This window comes from Cupressus sempervirens, chromosome 8 (assembly GCF_028749045.1).
Source record: "Cupressus sempervirens isolate cs-2001-9-10 chromosome 8, ASM2874904v1, whole genome shotgun sequence".
Classification (NCBI taxonomy): domain Eukaryota; kingdom Viridiplantae; phylum Streptophyta; class Pinopsida; order Cupressales; family Cupressaceae; genus Cupressus; species Cupressus sempervirens.
In genome coordinates this window covers 627,544,023-627,562,274 of record NC_143125.1, presented here as the reverse complement: position 1 = coordinate 627,562,274, position 18,252 = coordinate 627,544,023, and the positions used below count along the sequence as shown (strand labels likewise).

At 35.1% G+C, this 18,252-nt stretch overlaps 1 protein-coding gene across 2 annotated transcripts in view; it reads left to right on the top strand.

Annotated features, from left to right (window-relative positions):
* LOC149544002 (P-loop containing nucleoside triphosphate hydrolases superfamily protein) overlaps positions 1–18,252 on the top strand; it is an 83,468-nt gene that overhangs the window by 6,844 nt on the left and 58,372 nt on the right. For both annotated transcript variants that reach the window (XM_089798641.1, XM_089798642.1), the window contains exons 5-8: positions 1,552–1,637; positions 1,823–1,926; positions 2,063–2,193; positions 2,325–2,418. In XM_089798641.1, the coding sequence (XP_089654767.1) occupies positions 1,552–1,637; positions 1,823–1,926; positions 2,063–2,193; positions 2,325–2,418 (415 nt within the window). The remainder of the gene's footprint in view (positions 1–1,551; positions 1,638–1,822; positions 1,927–2,062; positions 2,194–2,324; positions 2,419–18,252) is intronic.

The window sequence follows — 18,252 nt, the reverse complement described above, 5'->3', positions numbered from 1 at the left end:
CACTACCATCTTTTGCCAAACTCATTGTACAATGTAGGAACCTGAATATTCTTACTTGTCTCTCAATATTTTTAGTGGCCTAATCATTTCATTATTCTTCATTTAGCAGCCATTGGGACTGACGCTTGAAAATATGTTAATGGGTTAATTTTTGGCATCTTGGATGCAACTAAAATTACTATCTTTGAACAATTTACCTGTCAATAGTAAATAGCATACCCACAATTCTAGACCTTTTTTGTTACTTTCAAGGTCAACTCTTAATTTCTACTTGTTACTACTTCAGAGATTTAGATGGCTTAATTACAAGTTTGGTAATAAAGGAAATGTTTCTAATCTGTTGTTGAACTCAAGGTTGACAATGTTCTGAATTCTATTGATTACTCATGACCAGTCCGAGCCACATCTTGTTTCTCTGTGTGAAATGTCTATCAAGTGGAACTTTCCAGGGTCTCTATACTTGTGCTTGTTTGTGGAATCATGCTCCTTAGTTCAAAGAGTGCCAGTTTACTTTTAAGTGGACTGATACTGATAGTTGTTGATCTCCCTCCAATCCAGTTAACTGTTTCCTTTGTCTATTCCAAAAGGATTGAGAGGCTGTACAAAGGAGGTTCATTTTATTTTGTTTTAATCAGATATGCATTCCAGCCACTCCTGACTATATAGGACTCATTAGGATTGCAGAATCAGATTACACCCCTATTGTTGGTTCTCAAATTTTCAATGGGATTCTCTTGAAATAAGCCATGCCAACTTCCTTTACGCCTTATGAATAGGACATATGGGAAACTGAAAGAAGTACTATCCTGAGCATTTATGCATCATTTTAATAAGCATATCCCAACATATACAGAAGTAGCCACATATTGACCAGTTTTTGCCATGGAGTGTTCCTATGATTGCTTTATAAATTATCCATCCATTTTACCTTAAAGAACGACCTCTTTTCATTAGTATCATTTAGGTGTACAGATGACAATTTTCTCATAGGAACATTCTGAGAATCTAATTCAGTTTGTTACATTCTGCCTTAGGATGAAGGATATGCTAAGGGTATTATCCACTTTTTGGTTGTTTATTCATGTTGGGCCTCTACTACAAAATGGCTGTTTTTGCAGCATACATATTTTTTTCTAAAGTTAGATTTAGGGATTTGGGATTTTCACAGGTAAACATAATTTCACTTAGCTAGCTGTGGAAAGCTTTTTTGATTCCAACATTTGGTGTCTTTTTTGAGACCCCTTCTTTTTAGGAAATCTAAAATCAAGGATACCAGTTTTTTTTGAAATCTGTGGCAGAACTGAGTCAATCAATCTGACAGGAGGTCTTTGCAACATTTTCCATTCAAGCTTGCAAAATCTCATGTCTGGTATCATACGTGCAGTTAGTTTGACTTTAGCTAACATACAAAATGGGTGTGATATTGTGTTTATATAAGTTGATAGATGGTTATACAAGAAATATGATATTTTATTTAATATTTAGGTCCATTTTAACTTAGCTGTATTGTTGTTCTCTCCTGGTTAACCATTGTTGTCTTGACTCTAAAAGACACCTTGAGGAGAATCTAGATGATTGGCTTGCGGAGCAATTGGAAGGTTATCTAGATGATGATTATCTTGTGTTTGACTGTCCGGGTCAGTGCCAAACAATTTTTGTTTCAGAAGATATTTATTATTTTTTCTTTTGTTATGATCGGTCCTCTTTATAGAACATGCTAAATGGCACTTACATCCTCAAATTCTGTGAACTTAAGTTTTACCTCAACCAGGTTTTCTGTTTTTACATTGAATTGTAAAACTTTTCTTTTTCTTTTATCCAGGTCAAATAGAGCTTTATTCACACGTTCCTGTATTTCGAACTTTTGTTGATCAACTCAAGCGTTGGAACTACAACGTTTGTGCTGTATATTTGCTTGATTCACAGGTTTGCTGTATATCATATTGTCTGACTCTCTTTTTGTCTTTTGGTTTTACTTTTTTAATTTATTAGTTTACTAAGCCAGTTATTATTGGTTGCTCCTTATTATGTGAATAGAAAACTGATAAATATCATTCTGTAGTTTGTTTCAGACATAACGAAGTACCTAAGCGGTTGTATGGCATCCCTTTCAGCAATGATTCAACTTGAATTGCCTCATGTTAATATCCTGACAAAAATGGATCTTGTTAAGAACAAGAAAGAGATTGAAAAGTACGTATGATTGGACTTTATGATGTTTGCTATTGGTTTCTATATTCCATAGCTATTCACATTACACATAGATGCATATTAATTATTGTTTCCTGTAAGTTTCCTTAACACTATTTTTCATTGTTAATTAGGTTTCTTGATCCAGATACAAGGTTATTGCTGTCTGAACTCAATGAAAACATGGCTCCACGCTTTGCAAAATTAAACAAGTCACTGGCAGAACTGGTGAGTTGACATAATTGCAACGAATTTCATGAAAGAAATTAGGTGAGGTAAGCCCACTAAAGGTTATCTGATTTTCTCCGAGAACAGTATATAGGTTCCTGACTTCTAACTCAACCTTTAGAATGTTTCTCTCTTCTAATTCAACCATTAAGTAAGCCATCAGAATTTCTCTGAGTATGATATGTAGATTCCTCCATCTAATTGAACTGTTAGATAAGCCATTTCGGAGTTGCCACGAGCAAATTGGCTGTGTTTGTGGCCGAATCTTCTTGTACATATGTCTGTGTTTGTGTGCATGTGCTTATATATTTTATAAATATTGCATAATTCATGTCAACTTTCCCAGTCAGCCAATCATAAAAATGATAACACACTTATCAGATGTGATTATGAACTTCTGGATTGTACCGTGTTCTTTTTTCTCATCAATGTTTTGAATCATACTTTAGTTTTCATGATCAGGATGGAGAGCTAGAGAGAATTGCAGACCAAAAACCTAATAAATAGAGACGGGAAGGCACAGTTAATAAAATTTTCAAACTATTACCATTACATGAACACCATCAATGGATGGATATCAATGTGCAAACAGTAATCAAAATAAAGTTCATTAAACTTTCAGCTGACCATGCAAGGCGAACTTATCATCATCAAATTGCTAGTGGTATAGATTAGGCGAGTTCCACAAAGATTGATTCACAACTACTTTCATCTTACTAAGCTATTTGTACTCAATATTAACAGAATCCTACTTTAAGTGAGGAAATGTAGAAACCATGCATTACTACAAGTAATCCACCATGAAAACCAGCAATGATTTATGAACAATTTTGGTAGTTTTATAACAACAATCTCAACAAATCTCTCTCACTTTTACTTATCTAATATAATGAGTTACAAATGAGAAGGCCTTTCCTTTTGTAGTAGTTCAAGTACAATAAAGGGCTTTGATTGATTTGAGATCAAGGGTCAAGATTAAGCCAACATAGCCGTAGGGTAACTAACTACTACAAGCATGAAATGTTTGTCCAATTACAACAGACACCACCTTGTGGTTCAATGAAAAAATCATATATCTTATATTGTTAAATGAAAAAATGGGTTAGGTAGAAGCTTATAGAAAAAGGCACCAATCTGTAAGCCAATGATAAAATGTCAGATGGCTTACAACAAACCTTACTTTAGAAGATTATTTGCTTTGACCTTTTTTCTTTTGGCAAATTCAATCAATTTGGAGATAATATTGTTGAGCTCTCCATTGGAACACTTGGCATGATATTGGTTGACGATGAATGGACACCACCCCAGCATGCTAATCTTTTACACTCCATCAATTCAGCTTCTCTATCTTCATAAAGAAGTTTGTGCATCTCTAGCAATATCTCTTGATGCTTCAACATTTCCAAATCATTGATTATTGTGATGACTCATATTCCCACATTGCTTCATCTTCATGAAGTTTGTCATCATTTAAAGTACTTGATGCAGGAGCATCCTCGGGCTGTTGGATTTTTTTTTTTGAAACCAGGAATAATATATGCAGAAATAAAACCAACTTAAATGCAAAACAATCAGATAACACAATGCATTTATCCTGGGAAAAACCCTCCTCAGCAAGGGAAGCAATCCAGCTCACAGAAAGATTGTACATTTATTAGAAAATCTCAGAATCAGATACAAAATTTAAGCTTATGATTGAGTCCAACACAATCAATCAATCAGTCAATAAGCCAGAGGAAAACTTATATTAGTTTTCACAACTTCTGATATAACTATCAGATATAGATTGCACTTGTATAATCTTCCTCGTAATGCTAGATTAATAATCGAGTACTGGTAGTGTTGAGACTAGAAGATATCTATCCCAAAGTAACGAGACTCGGACTCGGCAAGGGTAACTTGACTCGTGACCCGGCTCGGCAGTGACTCGGCAAAGTGAAAAAACCTCAAAATTTTGAGATTTTTTAGGATTTAAAGAACATTCCATCTACCTATTATTGAATAAAGCGTAAAGACACAATAACATCATTAAATAGAAGATAATTTGATCATAATGCACATACTTAAAGTTAAAACTTAAAAGTCAAACATCGATTACATAAGTACAATACTACGAAGGTAAATTGCTAAATACTATATTACTAGTAATTAAAGTTTAAAGTTTAACTTTAAAGTTTAAACAGTAGTTGAAGCCTAAAGGAAATATTATAAAAGTAAAAGTGTAAAACATAGAATCATAAATAAAATGATAAATCCATGCAAACCATCAAAATGTATATGTATTATGTATTATGAAATCCAACACATCAAGATTCAATAGTCATCATCAAATTCAAATGTTCCAAATTTTGATCATATATTAAGTTAAACAAAAAGTTAAAACAAGACTATAAGTCTACAGCTATGGCTCCTAGTTGGAGTCCTCATCATCATCCTCATCGTCATCCTCATCGTCATCATCATCCTCATCCTCAGGCTCAGTATAATCTATAAAATGCCTCTTAGTAAGGCATCTAAGGTAGGTCCTGGATGTCTCAGTAGCCATAGCATTAGCCTTTGAGGTGCCTCTAGGATCAACTGTAGTCTCTGCTTTTGGCTCTGCCAGTGTTTGTGAGGTGCCACTAGGAACAACTGGAGCTCTTTGGTCCTCTGTTGCCATAGCCACAGCCTCAGCTTGGCCCTCTCTATCTGCCTGATCAAGCCACTGGAGGTCCTCATCATCAACGACAGGATCAGAAGCCTCAGTGATCCACTTAGACTCTGGATCAACCTCCTCTAGAGCAATCGTAGAGGTGTCACTATCCAAAATGCGCAGGTTGTAGTGCACAAAGACTAGCCTATTCATTTTCTCCACAGACAACCTGTTACGCCTCTTCGAGTGGATGTGCTCGAACATGCTCCAGTTGCGCTCACTTCCAGAAGTGCTACTTGGCTGGCTCAAAATGCAGATGGCAATTTGCTGAAGGTTTTTGGTTGAAAGCCCAAACATTTGCTACCATCTATCTAAATTTTGAAAAAAAGAAAACAAAAAAATATTAGTCTCATTTCAAAATTTGAATTTTAGGTTTAAAGCTAGAAATTTAGAGACTAGATTGTATAAGGCTTAAGCTGCAATTTTTACTTGGCTGCAATTTTATACGACCTTTGCAAATTTGACTTGAAAAAATGGCCCTTGATGCATTATTATAGGCATCCATCTCAAGCAATATATCTGTGGGATTAGGGGACATCTTTGATATCACTGTGTATAGGCCACTAAGAACTTCCTCATCTGCCTTGAAATCATCACGGAAGCGGTATGCCGGATTGAGGTAATAGGTTGCTGCATGGATGGGCTTATGAAGCTGATTTTGCCATCTCCTATCAATTATCTCCCAAATAGGGCCATAGTTTTCCTCAACTCCTACATATTTGGCCTTAATAGCCTCCTTGGCCCTATCCATGCCCTCATAAATGTAGCCCATAGAGGGCTTCTCTCCATCAGCAACTCGTAAGAGGGATACAAGGGGCTCAGTGATCTACAAAACAATTAAACAAAAAACAATTTAGTGAATGATGAAACTTTGTAAAGTTGCACAATGAAAATAAAACAAAAATATGTATGAGATAAATTAATTTAGAAAATTTTAAGACTTAAACTTTTAAAATTTAAAATTTAAATTACCTCCACAATCTTCAAACACGGCTCCCAAAAACCTTCATTATCATAAATGCATTTTGTTGCATCTATCCCTGCAGGGCTGGTGGCAAAGGAGGAGGAACTCCATTTTGGACCAACAAACATGCACCTCAACTCCAACCTTGAAGTCAGCAAGGATTTTAGTGTGATAAAGTTAGAGGCAAATCTTGTGATACCAGGACGAGCCAAGTCCTTTCCCTTCTTGTATTGCCTCATAGTGCTAAGGACCAAGGCATGATTGTAGATGAACTTGCAACGATTTTTGGCCTTGGTAACACATGATTTCACCCATACAAGCTTGCCAATATCCTCTAACATGAGGTCGATGCAATGGGCCGCACATGGAGTCCAAAAGATTTTTGGGTGTCTCTCCATCAAAAGTTTTACTGCAGCAATTTTAAATTAGTTAGTAAACAATGAAAATTTTTGATGTATTAAAAGACTTTTAATTTCCAAAATTTAATGAATAACTAAAACAATTTTCTTAGGAGTAGAACTTAGAAAGTTAGAAGTTAAAATTTTACCTACAACAACATAAGTAGCTGCATTATCAGTCACCACTTGGACAACATTCTCTTCCCCCACCTCCCTTATGACCTCTTCAATAGTCTCACATAAGAATGTTTCATTTTTCACACGCGAGGAAGCATCTATGGACCTCAAAAACATGGTGGATCCTGAAAGTGAAAATTAAACAAAATAATTATCATTCAAGAATCAATAGTCAATAAAATAAAATTTTCATTATTCAAATAGCATACATTAAATTTTAGACTTCAAGAAGTAGAGCATGATGAATTACCTCCACTAGAAACAAGAAAATTTAGGAGGGTTTTATTCCTCCTATCTGTCCATCCATCTGTCATAATGGTACACTCCTTTTGGCTCCAAATTTTTTTATGGTCCTCCAACTCAAGTTTCATCTCCTCAACTATATCTAGTAAGAGGGGGCCATTCAACTCATCTTTAGTGGGGGCTTTGAACCCTGCACCACAGATGGAAACTGCATCAATCATCCCCTGCCAATAAAGAGTCCTGTTACATTTATAAAACATTTTAATTAGCATATTTCAAATTTTCAACATCAAGTTAAAAGTATAAAATTGAATATAAATTTTAAAAGTTAGAACGTAAAACAATCAAATATCAATGAAGTTGAAGTACCTGGCTGCTATAAATGGAATGTTGTAGAAAAACCAAAACTTGCAAATTGCTCTTACTCCAGCTTCATGTATCTCCCTATTCCAGCCCATGCTCTCAAGTGAGGGTTGTGCACCAAGAGTGGTACGTGGTACAAAAAAATTGTCCAACCTACTAGATTTTCTGACTGTAGGACGAAAGGCAAAGCCAGTACTACTAGAAGGGGCAGCAACCGTAGCACCACTAGAAGTGCAAGGAATAGATGAAGAAGAAGAATGAGCAACAAAAGCACTAGGATGATAGGGGGGACGAGAAGAACCTTCTCCAACACAGCCTACTGACTCAGAAACATTTGTAGATGAGCGTGGAAGGGAACTAGAACCAATCTAAGCTAACTCTTCTAATTGTTTTCTTTTTAATTCTTTTTCTTGTTCATATTTTTCCAGGGCTACATAACAAAAACGTTTAGCCTCAACAGTTGCAGCTCCACAAGGCTCAGTATCATGACCACGTATGCCAACAATATGGTATTTTAATCTATTTATCACCCCACTATTAATGATTTTGCAAAATAGGCATTTTGTTTGAGTTCTCTTTCTACTCGGAAAGTCTATGGTGAACTTCCAACACTCATCTTTTTTATTGCCTTTAGAGAGCTTGGGTTTTTGACCTCCAGAAGCCATTATGAGTAAGGAAAAATGTAAAGTTTGCTGCAATAAGACATTTTAGACCAAATATTACCATTTCAGCATTGTATTTTATGAAGATCTAAAGTAAAAAAAAACTCATAAACAAACAAAAAAATTCATGCAAAAAATTAGTAAGCATAGAGAAAAAAATCATCAAAATCTAAACAATCAACTCTTACCTCTTTCAAATGCTTTGGGAAGTGTTAAGAAGGGCTCCTATAAACTCCTTGATGATCTAAATGCAAGCTCCACTGTCACAAATGCAAGCTTTTCTCCTCTTCCTTTCAGCTGGTTGCAAAATAAGAAAACTCTATTTCTCTTCTACCTCTCTCTCTCTCTTTCTTCTTTTCACTATAGAGTGTTATGGGAGCCCTTTGAGGGTTATAAGAGTGAGAAAGATTAAAAAAAAACATGAAAAAAAGTTGCAAAAAAATTATATTTTAATGGTTGAATTTTTGCCTGCCACGGCCGAGTCAAGCTCAGCCGGGTTAGGCGAGTCACGCGAGTTAGGCCACGTGACTTGCTACTCACGAGTCACGGGTCATTGTGACTCGGCGGGGTCAACGCGGCTCGCTGACTTGCGTGACTCGCGTGACGCTACTTTGATCTATCCAATACTGATAGAAAATTTACCTGCTGTAAAGTTCTCAGATTGTAATATCTATAATATTGCAGATTCATTTCTTGCAACGACATCTCTTCAAGAATAGAACCAAACACAATACAAGAGGAAGACATGACATTAGAACCCCAGAAAATGATACAGGACAGAGATGAACCAATCATCATTTGGTTACTGAACAAAACAGCACCACCAAAAGTGATCTAGCTTCCACACTGAATCAGACATCCAATCTCTTCACTGTGATAAATTCACTGCCAAGCTGTGACTTTAATTCGGAGCAAAACACATACCATTGAAAGAAAATCGTGACCGCTTGGGCATGAATGTGAACGGTCATCCCATCCAAGAAGAACATCTCAAATGCTGAAGGAATGACAGATGTCTCAAGTAATACATGAAATAAAGGAATAAGTAACAGACAAATTTAAACTGTTGACGAAGCATCAACTCATACCAACACATGAACATCTGACAAAATTGCCAGCTAATGTGAATAAAGGAGACTAGGTCCAAATCAATGTCGGCATGGCACTGAGGAGATAAAACACCATCACATGACTGAAGTTGTATCTCGAACCGGTTTCTTGAAAAGAACAGAGTTCCTCTGAAATTCTTTGGAATGGAGACATGTGGCAAGTCTGGCACGATAACCTGTAACTGGAATGGAATGAACGTCTTATCAAGGATAAGTATCATTAATATTTAGTACATTTTGGATACTCCTACATTAATGGGACATCATTTCCCACACTTAGCATTGATTGGACTACCTAAACTAAAGGTATGGAAGATCACTAAACATTCAATGAAACTGCCATTTAAAGAGGCTTTCTAATTCATTCAACACTTTCAATTCCTTTTTGGGCTTTGGTAATAGAGGTTGTGATTTGAAGTATTTTTATCTATAGTTTGCAGAAGGTTTTAGTTTTTCAGCAGTTACTTTTTCTAGTCATGGGTACACCTAGTAGGTTGAGATGCAGATCCATGCATTTATAGAAGCCCTTTTTGTACAGGATACCAGAGGATGTGCTCGCTTTGGTTTGCAAAGAAGCCGAAGGGTGCATTGGGCCTTTTTTTCGCATTGTTGTGTTCATGGTCGTAAACGATGAATTCCTAAGGAACAAGAAGAGATACCGCGTGTGTACGGACTATAATCCCGCTTCCTCGCGTCTCTTTTCAACCTTGGAGGGCAGAGAACAAAAATTCTCATGCTCTTGCGTAAAGTGTTTTAAGGATGAATATTTGGAGGATGACATCAAACTCATTGTATTGTCTCAATTGGGGTTGGGGATCCCTTTTGTAGGCGAAACGGACATCCTCCAAATATTCATCCTTAAACACTTTACGCAAGCAGCAATGTGCACAAGCTGCTTAACCCACGCAGCAATGTGCAAAGGCAGCCCTTCCTGTTGGGCCTAGATGAATGATAATTGACATGCCATCAGAAGTGGGTGCAGGTGGGGAGGGATTTCCTTTGGAAGTGGTTTATTTTGAATGACGTCAATGAGATGGACTACAAATGGCTGGACAAATTCAGCAAGATCATTATCTCAAAAAGATTTTTTGTGGAGGGGCTTGAAGACCTTTTGGATTGAAGGCTTTTCCATTGAAGGGTACCAACTTTCCGCACTATTCCTTGTTCCCTGCTCAACCAACCTGTGCCCGCTGCTCTAGGGGCAAAAAATGTTTTCGGATATTTTTTTTCGTGAAATACTATTACTATGAGTCAGAGTGGCTGTTAATAACAACTATTTTGAATATTTTGGCAATTTAAATATTGCCGATTATTATTAATGAAAACTCAAAAATTTTAGCTTCACAATTTCTTGTAAATGTTTGAACTATTGTTGAATATTTCATAATTTCATTGTTATTTGTTAGTTTCAATTGTTATTGCTAATAATTAATGATTTTGTCAATTAATGGATGTTAAAATTCCACTATGGAAGCACAATCCTATGTCTCCTATATATCATATTTCTATCAGGATTCAATAGTTGAAAATGATGTTTATTGTTAGTCTGCTATAAAAATTAAAATGTTAAAAATAAAAGTCTGCTTTCCGTTTAGGGTTTGAATTTTCATAATTTGTGAAGGGTATGATATTTAATTAATTAAAAACTAAGATTACTAATATCAAATTTCAATCATTTTTCAATTAAGACAGTTTAGCAAACATTACATAATAGCAACACTCTGGTTAGCATGATAACCATTATTGAAAGGTATAACAATTAACAATCCCTGATAACATTAACAATTATAATTACAAAATTTCAATCATTAATCAATGAGTCACGACATGCAATATATATATTTAAATAAATTGCAATATTAAAATCTTTTCATTTTGTTTTTAAGATGGATCAACGACCCGAGCTCTATTTCAAACCAAACTTGAAATGTTATCACATTTTAAAAACTTATTCCCAAGATCAGGACACGTGTCCCAATCTAGTCACTATCACTATCATCACTCTCATCCATTTGTTGTTGTTAAGTCGTAAAATAATTCAAAGTACATAATACATTGCAATGTTATGTATTGTTTTAATCGGGAAGTAGGACCCACACTTGGGGTACCTTGAGTTTGAGTCTTGACTAATTATCCTTGGCTGTTGATGTAAGATAGATCAACGACTAGAGCTCTATTTCAAGCCTTGCTTGAAACGTTATGGCATTCTATCAACTTCTCAAAATTGGAGACATGTGTCCTAGTCCAATTGCTGACAGTTGTCATGACTCATTGTTAAGTTTTAAAATATTTGTAAGTAATAAATATTATAATATATTATTGTTACAATGTTATGTGTTGTTTAATCGGGAAGTGGGACGCACACCCGCAGTACCTTGGGTTTGACTGACTATTGACGATTTTTGATGGAAGATAGATCAATGACCCAAGGTGTATTTTGGGCTGCTATGGGGCAATGATATCTCTTTTACTAACCCTCTTCCGAAATCGTGACAGGTGTCCACTAATATGTCAATGCAATGAGTGGATAGAAAGCCACTCAATTTCTACTAGAAAGCCACTCAACCCTCTAATAAATCTATTCCAAAAGAAATTAAAGGTGTATACATAGATGAATATTGGACTCAAACCAAAATTACTGATTTTTGGGAAAGAATCTAGGTGAGCCAAAGACCTTAGCAAGTCTTTGGGAAGTTGAAGAGGATCATGCTTTTAACAGTTACTGGAATAAAGATCATCCAATTGAAGCCATATGATAGGTATAATATTGAAGATAATGAAAGTGACAGAGATGGAAGCTAATTGAGATCCTAGATTGACCGAGAGTTGAAGAAGTTTTAGTGCATTCAGTGGGCCTTTGAAAAAAAAGTATCTTGCAGGGCACATATGATATAATAAATGAATTATGCAGGTTTGGGTGGCCTGGGTCCAAGAGGTGTAGGGGTTTGGCATCCACCTAAAGTACCAGCTCCAACGAAATGTGAAAGTAGACCACTCATCGGAGATCAAGATGATTCATCCAAAAAGGACAAGGGACGTTCTCAACCCTCTACAATATTTGTTCAATCTTCAAATCTAGTGAAGTTGATGTAACAACCACTTTTTCTAGGTCTTAACTAACAACTAGCATATCAAAGAAATAAAGTTATTACTTCATATTCATAGGAAGACAGTTATAGAGTTATGTTCATGTGAATGAAATTGATGGTTACAATTAGTTAACGGAAATTTCATAACTAATAATTGAAGACACCATCAATGGATTTAACAAGGAATTTAAAATCTACATACCATAGAATTCAAAACCGAAATCTGTTTGGGGATGCTTGTGCAAAACTTAGGTTAGTCCATACATATCGCTTGGAAACAAATGTCTATTCCACTTTATTGAAATGACAAATACCGTCAAACACCACTGTATCATCTAGGGCATCAAATACCATTGTATCATTTCACTTTCATTTGCTAACTATGTTAATAACATACAGTTAGAGGGTACACTCATATTTACTATTCACATAAATGAAAGATTAAAATAACTGTAAGAAATGATAATATTGAGCAAGGAACGAGAAACAATCCAAGTAAGTTAAGTGTGAAACAATGTTACCATGAGATAAGCAAAATCCAAGAGCATACACCAAGATGGTTCAACAATGGAGACAAGGATTTATAAGGGGAAAGAAAAGAAAACCCCTTGTGAGTATTATGAATGAAGGCAAATGCCTAGAGAAGAGAGAGAGAGAGTGCTGGAGCAAAATAGCTCAATACAATAACATCAAAGTGATAAGAGTGTAGAAGAAAGAAGGAGGAGCATCTCTTATATAGAGATGAGAAAGGAGTTGCATGTGTAACTCCCATTTCTATGAATGCCACATTCATAATAGGTGTGTGCAAAGTGTCACAATCCTCTTAAGGAGGATAAACTAAATTCCTTAATAAAGGAATAAAAAAGAGTTGTTCTTACATGTGGAATAAAGGACAAACAATGACATGTCCTCCACATGTGTACAGTAGGACAAACTAAATTTAGGGATCCTTGGAATATCCCAATTAATACATCCAAGGGAAGATTAACCTTTCTAACATCCCCCCTTAATCTTTACTTGGGGAGTGTACATCAATGGGTTGTAAACCCAAATTTTTACAATGGAACTGAAATCTCTCTTTAGAAAGTGGTTTGGTTAAAATATCAGCCACTTGATCTTCTCCTTTACAATAAAGAAGAGCAATTTGCTTGTCTTCAACTTGTTCTCGAATGAAGTGATGTTGAAGTGAAATATGTTTGGTTCGTGCATGAAAAATTGGATTCTTTGCCAAGACAATAGCACTTTGATTGTCACAATGTATAGGGGTAGGTGATTGTTGAGGTAGACCCAAATCGTCAAGAAGTCTTCTAATCCATAAAGCTTCCTTAGCTGCATTGGTACAACCTTTGTATTCAGCTTCAGTTGAGCAAAGGGAAATAGAGTGTTCTTTTTTGCTTTTCCAAGAAATTGCACCTGAACCAACAAAGAAACAATAGCCACAAGTGGATTTCCCATCATTGGGATCTCCAACTAGATCGGAATCAGTATAGCCATGTAAAATAAATTCAGAATTGGCATCATAGAATAATCCCATATTAATAGTTCCTTTAATGTACCTTAAGATTCGTTTAGCAACTTTAAAATGAGTTTGTTGAGGTTTAGACATAAATCGAGAAACTAAACCAACACTATAAGCAATATCAGGTCTAGTAAGAGTTAAATAATTTAAACTTCCTACCAATTGTCGATACAAAGTTTCATCAACAAAAGGAGTATTCATATCAGCCATTAATTTAGTTCCTAATTCACATGGAATTGAAACATGGTTAGAGTCATTCATCTTAAATTTTTCTAAAAGATCATGAGCATACTTGCTTTGAGAAAGAAAGATACCCTTAGGAGTTTGGCAAATTTGCATACCTAAGAAGTAATGTAAGATACCTAAATCAGTCATTTGAAATTTCTGTTTAAGTTGAAACTTGATATCAGAAATCAAAGCATCTGAACTAGAAGTGAGAATTAGATCATCTACATAAACAATAACAATGATAATATCATCGTTAGTATGTTTAATATACAAATTAGGATCATTCTTACTTCTAGAAAAACCTTGAGAAATAAAGAAAGAATTAATTTTAGAATACCATTCTCTAGGTGATTGTTTAAGACCATAAATAGATTTTTTCAATTTGCAAACCAGAGTTTCACTACCTTTCTTAACAAATCCGGGAGGTTGAGCCATATAGATTTCTTCATGTAAATCACCATTTAAGAAGGCACTTTTAGCATCCATTGGATGAATGGGCCAATTCATTTTAGATGCTAAAGCAAGAACTAATTTGATAGTAGGCATTTTAGCAACAGGAGCAAAAGTTTCATTATAGTCTAAGCCTTCAATTTGTGAAAAACCTCTAGCAACTAGTCTAGCCTTAAATTTACTAATTTCATTATTAGTATTCAATTTTGTTTTGTATAACCATTTACATGAAACTATATTCTTGCCATGAGGTAACTTGACTAAGTCCCAAGTTTTGATTAGCAATTAAAGAATCATATTCCTCTTGCATGGCTTTTTGCCAATGAGGTTGAGAGTTAGCTTGATCAAAAGACTTAGGATCGTTAGAATTCATAATAGTAGTCATCAAAGCATAATTACAATAATTAATCCTTCTATGTTTAATTCCACCAAATCTAGAAATGTAGTCATCACCTTCATTGATTAAGTTTTGAGCCCATTTAGGTTTACGTTTAGTTGCAATGGAGTTATCACTAGAGGAAGAATCATTAGCAATAAAAGCATCATTAGTAGCTACTTGAATATCATGACTTGTAGGAGCAAAAATAATAGGTGGTACTTGAGTTGAAGGGTTAAGAGGAGGAGTAGGGTTAAGAGAAGGAGGTTGGTCCTCCACCAGCACAATATTAGTGCCACTGAATTCTGCATCATGTGTAGTAGAACAGTCATGGACTCCATTTTCTGCAATACAAACATCTCTAGCAACTTGAACTTTGTTAGAGGTGGAATCATAAACACGATAACCCTTAGTGTTTTCATCATAACCAACAAACATATAAGGAGATGACTTAGCATCTAATTTATGCCTTTTCTGTTTAGGAGTATGAACATAAGCAATAGATCCAAAAATCCACAAATGATGTAAATTAGGTTTCCTACCAGACCAAGCCTTTTCTGGAGTAATATCCTTGAGAGCTTTGGTAGGAGTCCTATTAAGAATATAAGTTGCACGAAACATGGCTTTAGCCCAAAATTTATAATGCAAATTCTTAGCATGCAACATGCTTCTAGCCTTTTCAACAATGGTCCGATGCTTTCTTTCCGCCACACCATTTTGTTGTGGTGTATAAGGAATAGTAAGCTCGTGTTTAATTCCACATGATTTCAAATAAGAGTGAAAAGCATTATTCACATATTCCTTTCCATTATCAGTGCGGAGAATTTTAAGTTTAAAACCAGATTGCCTTTCAACATATAACTGAAATTCAATGAATATATCAAGAACTTGATCCTTGCTATGCAAAAAATAGATCCAAGTTCGTCTAGAAAAATCATCAACAAAGGTAAGTGCATACCGAGAACCTTGGATAGAGTTATTTTCCATGGGGCCCAAGAGGTCACTATGGACAAGATGCAACTTATGAGTTGCCCGCCATGATTTTCCACTTGGAAAGGGCTCCCTATGCATCTTACCACTCATACAACCTGTACAGGCAATCTTAGAAGGAATAATGTGAGGCAAGCCATCAACCATATTGTGTTTTTGCATGAAAGTAATATAATCCGAATTTAAATGGCCAAGTCTTTCATGCCATATATTGAAATCAATAGAAGTATGTAACAAATATCGTGAACTAGCAAATTCATGGAATTTAAACAAATTGTCATTATCCATTTTAGCATGAGCAATCACTTGTTGAGTGTGAGGATCTATGACATAACATGTATCTTTATAGAATTCAACTTTATAGTCCTGACATAACTGTGAAACAGAAAGCAAATTAGTTTTCAGATCAGGTACATACAATACATCATGCAATTTACCATTAGGAATAGTTACATCACCTAAACCTTCAACTTTACAAGTTTGATTATTAGCTAACTGAATAGGAATGTTAGCAATAACAGGTTGTAGAGAATCAAAAATTTCTTTATGAGAAGTTACATGTTGTGATGCACCACTGTCAACAATCCATTCTAAAGGTCTACAAAGATTAAAGCTACACGTAAAAGCATGACGAGAATTAGAACCAGTAGAGTTACCTTTTTTATGATTTGATTTTTGATTATGGTTACTGTTGTTCATAGGTTTTTTATCATTTTGCTTTTTAAAACAGTTATTGACAATATGACCATCTTTGCCACAATAAGAACAATGAGGTTTGGAATTGGAATGATTCCTTTGATTATTAGTATTACGATTGTTATTATGATGATTGTTATTATTGTTATATTTCGCATGAAATTTATTGTTGGAATTATTTGAATTAGTATTATATTGTTTGTTGTTATTATTATTATTATTATTATTGGAACGAAAATTATTATTTGAATTTCGAGACACAAATGCATGTTCAGTTGATTTAAGGGTACCAAACTGAATTAGCTTAGCTTCTTCCTGTCTTAATAAAGTTTGAAAAATAATATAAGTTAACTGAGTAGTCAAAGTAGGAATAGCAAGCTGAGCATGAATATTAGTTATAAACTGTTGAAATTGTCTAGGAAATCACTTTTTAAGAATAAGATGAATTAAACGAATGTCCTCTAACTGAACACTTAAAGCAATAATTTGGCTTTTAAGAGAATCAAATTTTAACAGAAATTCATCCATACTCTTAAAATCTGTATACCTGAGATCTTCAAGTTGATCCTGCAACTGTATTTTGCAGTATTCATCTCCACTGTCATACTTGGTTTGCAAGATGGACCATGCATTATGAGCTTTAGAACAGTGAGCAATTAACACATATAAATCTGGAATAATGGAAATACCAATTAAACCTAAAGCTTCTTCATTTTTAGTTTTCCAAGTATCTTTTTCGTCTTGGGTAGCCGCTGAACTAGGTTGAAGAGAAGGATCAGTGGCTATCTCGAAGAGGTGTTTAAAACGAAAAATGAATGAGATATGAGTTTTCCAGAAATGATAATTAGAATAACTAAGTTTTATTTCTGGAATTAAGGTTGACATTTTTATGAATAAAAAATGTCCCCCCTAATAGAAATATGACTTATACGTTAACTTGAATGAAACCAAAACATGATGATTGAACTATGAATAAGTTTATATGTGTTAACTCTGCAACAAAATGTTAGTACAAGGATTAAAATAAAAAGAATCCGGCAGAAGCGTTTTTAGAATGATTATAGCCTAAAAAAAACGAATCCAAATTTCTATATTTAGGATGGCTATATTAATGATTCCTAATGATTAAAAAAAATGGAATACAGCATGTAAGTCTTTTTTATTGAAAAAAAAAATTGAGGAATCTAATTTGCTATAATTAAGATACAAAATGATTGAAGAAAGAAAACGTATAAGTAGAAATCGTAAACGTATTACTGCATGCAAGGAAAAGAAATGATAGAAAACATTACTGTCGCAGCTGGAGCAGGTTTGACAGAGCGTTTGGCAGTTGCATGGGCCTTCAACCTTTGACGTTTGGCAGTTCCCACAGGCGGCACTACAAACTTGATAAGCAAGATTCGCAACAAACAAACTTAGCTCTGAATCAAACAAACTTAGTCCTCTAGTAGGGAACAAGAGATCTTATTAGGATATTGTATTTGAAAAGCTTTAATCAATGATTGAAATAAAAAAACAGAGAAGAAGCCTGCTGAGACAAAGACAGATGAGAGAAAAATGGTAGGGGAGAAGACTCGCACTGCCATTGCAGAGAAGAAACCCTAGGAGAGACATGTAGAAGAAGTGTGTTTTGAGCTCTGTTTTCGGGGGTCAGAGCGGGAGGAGCGAAAATCGAACTCCAGGCTACCGGCAGGAAATAATGGGTATTGATTTGGTAGCGAGAGGGAAGAGCAAAAAGACCAAACGCACCGCTCCGAAGAGTGATGATATTTACCTCAAGCTTCTCGTGAAGCTTTACAGGTTTCTAGTGAGAAGAACCATTAGCAACTTCAATGCGGTGGTTTTGAAGAGGTTGTTTATGAGCAAGATTCACAAGGC